This window comes from Hyperolius riggenbachi, chromosome 7, assembly GCF_040937935.1.
Source record: "Hyperolius riggenbachi isolate aHypRig1 chromosome 7, aHypRig1.pri, whole genome shotgun sequence".
NCBI lineage: Eukaryota > Metazoa > Chordata > Amphibia > Anura > Hyperoliidae > Hyperolius > Hyperolius riggenbachi.
This window is the reverse complement of record NC_090652.1, coordinates 77166293-77176803: the sequence shown is the minus strand read 5'-3', so window position 1 is coordinate 77176803 and position 10511 is coordinate 77166293. Positions and strand designations below refer to the sequence as shown.

Here is a 10511-nt window from a genome sequence, read left to right as displayed (position 1 = left end):
GCTACACAGGAAGTACAGAAGCTGGGCAGAATCCAACGCAGGCGCATTGGCCCTTGTAACGATCGTTCTCGGCCGATGTCTGTACACACTATAGTTTTGTAACGATTGTCGCGCGATACGATCCGTCCTGTTGGATTTTCTCATCGTGCCGATATCGTTCGTTCATCGTTGTCCTTAATGATCGTTTGATAAAGTTCTTTACCCGATTGTTGGCAGACCGATCGTTAAGCTGCTGTTTCAAACGGCCATAGTCGCAAGTGTGTACGTACCATACATATCTGGTTTTAGGGATGGTCAATGAAATGCAAATAATTTCGAGTTGATGCAGGATTATGCAAATTTTGTATGCAAATTCATGCAGCTTGAAAATGGACCAATCAAATTTAGCCTCAGCAAGATTTGATTGGTTCATGTTCAAGCTGCATACATTTGCATATAACATTTGCATAATGCATGTAAAGTATTTGCATCTCATTGACCATCCCTATCTGTTTTTTCTATTAAGTTTACTTCGTGTACACTTTAAATACATACACCAAAAAAATTATCTGTTCAGAACTTAAATATTTCAAGGCTCTACATGGATCAATACAAAAGCTGACATCAGAGAGTTGCCCATTTTTTTTCCAGAGATTTATGCCAATCTCAATAAAATTACATAAAGAAGTAAGGAATCTCTTATATCCTCAGTTTAAGAATTTTAAAAAGGAACAGCAACCTTCTATCATATAATGAACCAATCTGGGTTTATTAAAACTCGGTTCATTTCTGAACGGACTTCTGTAGCGCTCTCTACTGGTAGCCGGAGAGCTTGGCCATGTTGGGGTAGCGGGTGCGATGGGTCATGCACTTCTCCCGGTCAATAAACAAAGTGTTGGCTTTGTTGGCGATGTCTTTCTCCAGCGACATCCTGGTGTCCTCCAGATTCCGGAGACAATTCTCCGCCTCTTCCAGCTTCTGCTTCAGGAACTCTTCAGACTCAGTCAGCTCGCCCACCTCGCTCACCAGCCTGGAGAAACACAGCGAGGAAGCATGAGGTCGTGCACACGCTGTTCTTATATGTGTCATAGGGGAATAACATAATTATGTGCAACCAACTGTAGCCATCGTGCCAACATGGCTATTCAGTACCTGTACAAAGTAAATTTGGGCACGGTTGTCATTTTATTGATTCCAAAACCTTTAGAACTAATTATTGGAACTCAAATTGGCTTAGTAAGCTCAGTGACCCCTACCCTACATACACAGGTGAATCTAATTATGAGAAAAAGAGTATTTAAGGGGGTCAATTGTAAGTTTCCCTCCTCATTTAATTTTCTCTGAAGAGTAGCAACATGGGGGTCTCAAAACAATTCTCAAATGACCTAAGGACAAAGATTTTTCACCATCATGGTTTAGGGGAAGGATACAGAAAGCTGTCTCAGAGATTTCAGCTGTCTGTTTCTACAGTTAGGAACATATTGAGGAAATGGAAGATCACAGGCTCAGTTCAAGTTAAGACTCGAAGTGGCAGGCCAAGAAAAATCTTCAATAAACAGAAGCTACGAATGGTGAGAACAGTAAAAGTCAACCCACAGACCAGCACCAAAGACCTACAACATCATCTTGCTGCAGATGGAGTCACTGTGCATCGGTCAACCATGCGGCACACTTTACAATGAGATGCGGTATGACAAGGAGATGCAGTATGCGAGAGTGATGCAGAGGAAGCCTTTTCTCCGCCCAAAGCACAAACAGAGCTGTTTGAGGTATGCTAAAGCACATTTGGACAAGCTAGCTTCAGTTTGGAATAAGGTGCTGTGGACTGATTTAGTTATTTGGGCATAACAAGGGGCGTTATGCATGGAGAAAAAACAACACAGCATGCTGAGAAAAACACCAGCTACCTACAGTAAAATATGGTGGTGGTTCCATCATGCTGTGGGGCTGTGTGGCCAGAGCAGAGACTGGGAATCTTGTCAAAGTTGTGGGACGCATGGATTCCACTCAGTTCCAGCAGATTCTTGAGACCAATGTCCAGGAATCAGTGACAAAACTGAAGCTATGCTGGGGCTGGATTTTTCAACAAGACAATGACCCTAAACACTGCTCAAAATCCACTAAGGCATTCATGCAGAGGAACAAGTACAACGTTCTGGAATGGCCATCTCAGTCCCCAGACCTGAATATAATTGAAAATTTGTAGTGTGAGTTAAAGAGAGCTGTCCATGCTTGGAAGCCATCAAACCTGAATGAACTAGAGATGTTTTGTAAAGAGGAATCGTCCAAAATACCTTCAACCAGAATCCAGACTCTCATTGGAACCTACAGGAAGTGTTTAGAGACTGTAATTTCTGCAAAAGGAGGATCTACTAAATATTGATTTCATTTCTTTTTTTGTGGTGCCCAAATTTATGCATTTGCCTAATTTTGTTTAAACAATTATTGCGCACTTTCTATAAATCCAATAAACTTCATTTAACTTCTCAAATATCACTATGTGTATCTCCTTTATGATATGTCTAACTGACATTTTATTATAGTGACAACCAACGAGTTATACAGGAAAATCATGACAATTAACAAGGTTGCCCAAACTTTTGCATCTCACTATATATATATATATATATATATATATATATATATATATATATATATATATATATATATATATATATATATATATATATATACATATATACATATATATATATACAGTGGTGTGAAAAACTATTTGCCCCCTTCCTGATTTCTTATTCTTTTGCATGTTTGTCACACTTAAATGTTTCTGCTCATCAAAAACCGTTAACTATTAGTCAAAGATAACATAATTGAACACAAAATGCAGTTTTAAATGATGGTTTTTATTATTTAGTGAGAAAAAAAACTCCAAATCTACATGGCCCTGTGTGAAAAAGTGATTGCCCCCCTTGTTTAAAAATAACTTAACTGTGGTTTATCACACCTGAGTTCAATTTCTGTAGTCACCCCCAGGCCTGATTACTGCCACACCTGTTTCAATCAAGAAATCACTTAAATGGGAGCTATCTGACACAGAGAAGTAGACCAAAAGCACCTTAAAAGCTAGACATCATGCCAAGATCCAAAGAAATTCAGGAACAAATGAGAACAAAAGTACTGTAATTGAGATCTATCAGTCTGGTAAAGGTTATAAAGCCATTTCTAAACCTTTGGGACTCCAGCGAACCACAGTGAGAGCCATTATCCACAAATGGCAAAAACATGGAACAGTGATGAACCTTCCCAGCAGTGGCCGGCCGACCAAAATTACCCCAAGAGTGCAGAGAAAACTCATCCGAGAGGCCACAAAAGACCCCAGGACAACATCTAAAGAACTGCAGGCCTCACTTGCCTCAATTAAGGTCAGTGTTCACGACTCCACCATAAGAAAGAGACTGGGCAAAAACGGCCAGCATGGCAGATATCCAAGGCGCAAACCACTTTTAAGCAAAAAGAACAAAGGCTCGTCTCAATTTTGCTAAAAAACATTTCAATGATTGCCAAGACTTTTGGGAAAATACCTTGTGGACCGACGAGACAAAAGTTGAACTTTTTGGAAGGTGCCTGTCCCGTTACATCTGGCATAGAAGTAACACAGCATTTCAGCAAAAGAACATCATACCAACAGTAAGATATGGTGGTGCTAGTGTGATGGTCTGGGGTTGTTTTGCTGCTTCAGGACCTGGAAGGCTTGCTGTGATAGATGGAACCATGAATTCTACTGTCTACCAAAAAATCCTGAAGGAGAATGTCCGGCCATCTGTTTGTCAACTCAAGCTGAAGCGATCTTGGGTGCTGCAGCAGGACAATGACCCAAAACACACCAGCAAATCCACCTCTGAATGGCTGAAGAAAAACAAAATGAAGACTTTGGAGTGGCCTAGTCAAAGTCCTGACCTGAATCCTATTGAGATGTTGTGGCATGACATTAAAAAGGCGGTTCATGCTAGAAAACCCTCAAATAAAGCTGAATTACAACAATTCTGCAAAGATGAGTGGGCCAAAAGTCCTCCAGAGCGCTGTAAAAGACTCGTTGCAAGTTATCGCAAACGCTTGATTGCAGTTATTGCTGCTAAGGGTGGCCCAACCAGTTATTAGGTTCAGGGGGCAATTTCTTTTTCACACAGGGCCATGTAGGTTTTGAGGTTTTTTTCTCACTAAATAATAAAAACCATCATTTAAAACTGCATTTTGTGTTCAATTATGTTATTTTTTACTAATAGGTAACGGTTTTTGATGAGCAGAAACATTTAAGTGTGACAAACATGCAAAAGAATAAGAAATCAGGAAGGGGGCAAATAGTTTTTCACACCACTGTATATATATACATATATATATATATATATATATATATATATATATATATATATATATATATATATATATATATATATATATATATATATGTAGCACTGACTCCCACAGGAGCTGCTGTAAGAGTTGGGTTCTCCTACTGTCCCCAGTGATGACCCGTCCTGTGAAAGGACCCTCTAATACTCCGACACACCAATAACTATAAGGGGTTTTATTAGGGGCAGACAAGATGCCCTGTGAGAAGGGTGTGGGCAAACAGGGTTCACAATGGTATAGGGGTACAATGGCATCAGATAAAAGCAACAGCTTAGTGACAATGGGTTAGTGAAGCAGAAATAGCAGTTCAATAGTGCAACAGTCATAAATAGAGTTTGTTCCCCTGTCCACCCGTGAAGAGACTCTGCCCCTTAATGCACTGGGTGAGAGAGAGACAAAAACTGCTGTACAATTCTTAACAATCAAACAGGCAAACAGTTATATGCAATTCACACAAATAGCAGAGGAGGTGCAACTAGCTACTGCACTTAGCTAAAACATTTCAAACCCTGACTAACCACTGGCCAGTGGTGAAACTGCTATAAAGTCTGCTAGCGATGGGGCCCATTCAAGTTACAGTTGGAGCGCTCAGACCTTCAAGAGAAGGTATTTGTAATCCACATGGCACGACCAGCTCTCCAAAGGACTCTGAGCTGAGACGGGCAGTGGCCCCTTCTCGCTCGCCAGGCGAAGGCACAATTAAACGCAAAGTACTGTGGCCACAGGCCCCTCACCCATCTAGTCGCTGCAGCAAGAAACCTTCAGGAATGGCTTGTCCTCTGGGCTGGGTGAGATGATTCCTCCTGTCTGGTCGCTGGTGGCTTGTTTCGCGTCCAACTCCTTGCTATCCTGGCTTCAAAGCATCAATTGGAGCCTGATTGTACTCCTCTTTCTGCCCTGGTCCGTTCCTCTGAACCACACGAAGATCGCTTACGCAGAGGCTGGGACAGAGAGATCCACACGTCTCTCCAGCCTCTCTCCTTTGTTCTCCTCTTCCTCCTTTTGTCCCCTCACTTCCTCCTGTCCTCCCCCCATCACCCCCCTCTGTCCACTTCCTTTAACTCTGCAAGAGGGGTGAGGTTGCCATCAGGTGGTGGGTATAGATATTGCAGTCTCAATCCACTGATGTTACACTCTCCCCCCACTGAAAGTCTTTGGCCCCCAAAGAACAAAGTTTTAACTACCAATTATCTAACTTAATACCTACATGTAATTAGGTAACTGAAGCTATCCTGAGTTGTGGGCAGTGTGACTTCCCACCATGGTGTGTCGGGTACAGGGCAGGAGGTATCACACACTGGTACAGTGGTCTGATGGACTTGTGTCTTAGTAGATCTGCAGACGGTGGTGATGGCTTCTTCAGAACTGTTTCCTCTGGAGTCATATGTCAACCTCAGGGGAGGTTTGATCTGTCGTTTGGTTCTCTGCTCCATAGGCTCTAGGGGTTCTCTGGCAGGGAATTCAGTTGCAACCTCTCTCGCGGGGGATTCTGTTACAATCTCCCGAGGTGGCATTGATGGGGTCTCAGCCATAGTTTGGGGCTCTCCTTCCTCTTCAGGCTCAGTGGGTACCTGTTCTGGCCCCTCCCCAACCTGGGCCCGTGGTATGAATTCTTGTGCATCAGCTCTTAATGGCCTAGAGTAGTTGTCCTCTATAGGCGGTGTGGAAACAATGGGGTCAAACCGCCACAGCCATTCCATCTCCAGGTCCTCTTCCTCGTCATCCTCTTCTTCCACTGCAGTAGAAGGCAATTGTGACCGAGTTACTGGGGTTCGTTTAGGCAGGGGTGGTTCACGTGGAGGGGGCACCCGCACTGTTTCATTCAGTGGTAGAAGGTGATTGCGGTGCCAAGTCTTCAAGGGCCCTGTCTTCCCCTCTGGACGGAGCTGATACACTGGAAGGCCGGGCAACCGTGCACAAACAATGTAAGGCTGTGAGCTCCACCGGTCAGCTAACTTCTGCTTCCTGTGAAGGCCCAGGTTCCTCAATAACACCCGGTCACCCGGTTGTAAGTCATGGACCCGAACCCTCAGATCAAATCTTCTCTTGTTTTGCTGTTCCCGAATATTGGAAGCACTTTGGGCCTTTTCATAGGCAGTTTTCAGGTTCCTCCGAAGTCGGTCAACATAGCCTTTATGAGATGCAGCTGAAGTCCCATCAGTGGAGGTGCCAAAGGCAAGATCCACTGGTAGTCGAGCTTCTCTCCCAAACATTAGCATGTAAGGTGAATATCCTGTTGTATCATGCTTTGTGCTGTTGTATGCATGGACCACTGCTGAGACATATTTACTCCAGTGCTGCTTCTTTTCAGAGGTAAGTGTCCCTAACATATTCAAAAGTGTGCGATTGAACCGCTCGGGTTGTGGATCGCCCTGGGGGTGGTAAGGAGTAGTCCGTGACTTTTGCACCCCCAGCACTTGCAATAACTCTCTGATGAGTTTACTCTCAATGTCTCGACCTTGGTCTGAATGAAGCTGCTGCGGTAGACCATAATGGACAAAGAACTTCTCTACTAGGACTTTTGCTACTGTGGAAGCTTTTTGGTTCCTTGTGGGGAAAGCTTGGGCGTATCGGGTGAAGTGATCAGTCACCACTAAGATACTTCCTTGTCCGCTCATATCTGGTTCCAGGCACAGGAAATCCATGCATACCAACTCCATGGGGCCTTGGCTCTGTAGGTGACCCATTGGGGCAGATCTAGTGGGCAAGGTCTTTCGTTGTATACACCGCAGACATGAGTGGCAGTAGCTTTCTATTTCAGCCCTCATACAGGGCCAGTAGAATCTATCTTTGACTAGGCCGAGAGTCCTCTCTGCTCCCAAATGACCATGGTCATCATGCAAGGCCACTAGTATTGTCTCTCTGTGTTTTTCAGGAAGGAATAACTGCCACTTTTCTTCCAGATCATCAACAGGAGCTCTACGGTAGACCAGTCCGTCTCGGAGCTGTAGCCGATTCCATTCTCTGTAAACCATCTTGGCCTTCTCAACAGATTCAGTTTGCAGGAGCTCTGGTCGTTGGCTTTCTAGGGCCTCCAGGGTCAGTCGGCAGAGGGGATCTTCTGACTGGTCCTGCTTCAGATCCTTTTTTCTAAGGATGGGCAAGCTCCCATCCTTCAATTGGGTCAGGTTGCAGTAGAGTTTGGGGACCCCTTTTGTACTGACTCCAACAACTTCAGCCCCTGTCACTCCTCTGACCCAATGTTCTGCCCCCTGGCACAAGGCTTGTATCCCTTCTGGGGTCAGCTGAGTCCAGTCTCTTTCCGAAGCTCCAGTGTTATGAGGCCTTCTGGACAGGGCATCAGCATCTCTGTTCCCCACTCCTGGTCGATACTTCAAGCTGAAGCGGAACTCAGCCAGTGCAGCTAGCCATCTGTGTCCTGTAGCATCTAACTTAGCAGTAGTGAGGATGTAGGTGAGTGGGTTGTTGTCTGTCTTGACTACAAATTCAGCCCCATACAGGTAGTCCCTAAGCTTGTCTACTACTGCCCATTTAAGAGCCAAGAACTCCAGCTTGTGGGTAGGATAGTTCTTCTCAGATGGGGAGAGACTTCGACTCACATAAGCAACAGGTCTTAGATGCCGTTCATGCTCTTGGTACAGCACTCCACCGAGCCCTTCTCTACTAGCATCCACATGCAGTTCATAAGGAAGAGTAGGATCAGCATAGGCTAGGACTGGGGCATGGGTTAGACACCACTTCAGCTGCTGAAATTCTTCCTCACAACGATCGGACCACTCTTCCTGTATTGACTCTCGAGGTCTTCTGGGCCCTTTGGCTGATTGAGCCTCGTCTGAAAGTTTCGAGTCACTTTCCTCACCTTCATTCTTTAAGAGCTCAGTAAGGGGTTGGGCCATCTTGGCAAAACCCTCCACAAATCTTCGGTAATAGGAGCAAAACCCCAGGAATGATCTCAATCCCGCTACATCTTGCGGTCTAGGCCAATTGACCACAGCTTCCAGCTTCTTGGGGTCTGTGGCCACGCCTTCAGCTGAGACTACATGCCCCAGATAGGTGACAGACGGTTGGCAAAACTGGCACTTCTCAAGGGACAGTTTCAGTCCTTCTTCCTGAAGTCGACTCAGTACTTTCTCCAGCCTTTGCTCATGCTCCTCCAGTGTTCTTCCAAAGACAATCACGTCATCCAGATACACCAAGACTTCTAGCAGATGCATGTCTCCCACTGTGCGCTCCATCAGCCTCTGGAAGGTTGCAGGCGCTCCTGAAAGACCTTGAGGCATTCTTTCAAATTCGTAGAACCCCAAAGGGCAGATAAAAGCGGTCTTCTCTTTGTCATCGGGGTGCATGGGAATTTGGTAATACCCACTGCGCAAATCCAGTACACTGAACCACTTAGCTCCTGTTAGGCAATGTAGGGCATCTTCTATTCGTGGGGTTGTGTACTGATCTGGGGTGGTACGACGGTTAAGAGTGCGATAGTCTATGCACATTCGGATGGAACCATCCTTCTTCCGAACCACCACTATGGGAGAGGCATAGGGACTTCGGGATTCACGGATCACTCCAGCTCTCTTCAACTCTGCAATCTGTTCCCTCAAATCTTCCAAATCCCCAAATGGAATCCGACGAGATCTCTCTCTGAAAGGCTTGTCTTCCTGTAGGCGTATGCGATGTTGAATACTTTTCGCACACCCAACATCAAATTCACTCTTGGAGAATAACTCTTGCCGTTTCAGAAGCAGGGCTTGAATCCTGCTCTTCCATTCTGGAGATATCGGGGAGTCTGCTGGGTAGAAGCAGTCTACAGGGATTCCATCTTCAGTTCCCCCCACTGAAAGGGATGGCGAAATTGGGGTGACTGAGCCTACCTGTCCAAGAAGCATCCGGGCTTTGATCCTCACTGGGGAGTCAGTGGTGTTACAAACACTGACGGAGATCTTTCCTTGAGCCTTCTGTAGTGCCTTTGTTGGGATCACTTCAGGGATCAACTCTATCCCGGGGGCTGTCTTCTCTCCAGGGATGGTTTCTAGCAGGACATGCGGTCCCGGCAGATCCCAGCTCAGTCTTACTGAAGCCTGAAGGCATGCCACTTCCCCTGGTTGCAACAGTTTCTCCTTCTTCCCCAATCGCCACAATCTTCCTACTCCCTCGGCTGGAGCCCTCTGTTCTTGGACTAAACGTTGGTAGACTGGATGAAGCATGGGGTGCACACCTTCTGGTGGTAGATCATAGCAGGAGGCTATGGGGGACAAGATTCGTCTTATCAGGTCTGTATTAGTCCCCACAATTAAAGAACTTCTCACTGAACCTGGGGGTCGAGAACATACAATGGCCAAGGTGTCAAAGGTTCCCGGTTGCCCAACAACCAGTGGGTCAAAGGTCAACTTGATCTGCAGATACCCATCATAGGGGAGCTGCTCGGTTCCAATTCCCCAGATCTCTAGGTCTTTTAATTCTCGCAGGGGCAGGTGCTGCAGATACTTATCATAGAAGTCCCAATATAATAAAGTCACTTGTGCACCCAAGTCAAGTAACGCTCTTGTGAAGATGCCCTCTATTTGAACAGGCACCACTGGAGAGGGGCCCACTAAGTTAGCAGGGATTTGCCCAGAAGGAGGTGTACTTGTAGGCCTGGCTGGTTGAGCTTGTACTCCTTTTGGCCTCCTGTTACGCTCTAAGCGATGCTCCTGGTGGCCTTTCTCACATTGATGTGTATTTCTTCCCTGTACACTGGGGCCCATTGCTGAGGGAGGCGTATTTGATTGTCTCTTAGGAATCCTACTCAAGGGTTCCTGTACGATTGCCCAGTCAGCCTTTTGATGCGGGCTGGAGCTGTCTGAAGCAAGTGGGCTCCCGGCTTGCTCCTTCACCGGGGCCCTCTGAAGTTTTCCGCCGGCTTGGCAGGTAAAAGATCCTGTAGGGCCTGGCGCACTTCCTCTGTTAAGGTCCGAGAGTGCCGGGGTTTAGGGCATTGGGCTCGGTAATGTCCAGTTTGCCCACAATTAAAGCACTCTACTCTGGCTGAATATCTTCTACTCTTCATTCCTCTGGATAGCTGTGAGCCCTCTGGGGTAGGGTGTGCAATAGCTCTCTGCAGATCAGCCATGGACTGTTGCATCCCTGCCTGAGTCTCTATCACTTGCATCATCGACCTCTGAATCTCAGTAAAAGCTTGTTGTAAAGTGGAATTTGACTGCACC

The 10511-nt window shown here is 45.8% G+C and overlaps 1 protein-coding gene across 1 annotated transcript in view; it reads right to left on the bottom strand.

Annotated features, from left to right (window-relative positions):
* Positions 1–719: 719 nt before the first annotated feature.
* TEKT4 (tektin 4) overlaps positions 720–10511 on the bottom strand; it is a 150835-nt gene continuing 141043 nt past the window's right edge. The window contains exon 6 of the mRNA XM_068244155.1: positions 720–1009. Within this exon, the coding sequence (XP_068100256.1) occupies positions 793–1009 (217 nt within the window). The 3' untranslated portion in view covers positions 720–792. The remainder of the gene's footprint in view (positions 1010–10511) is intronic.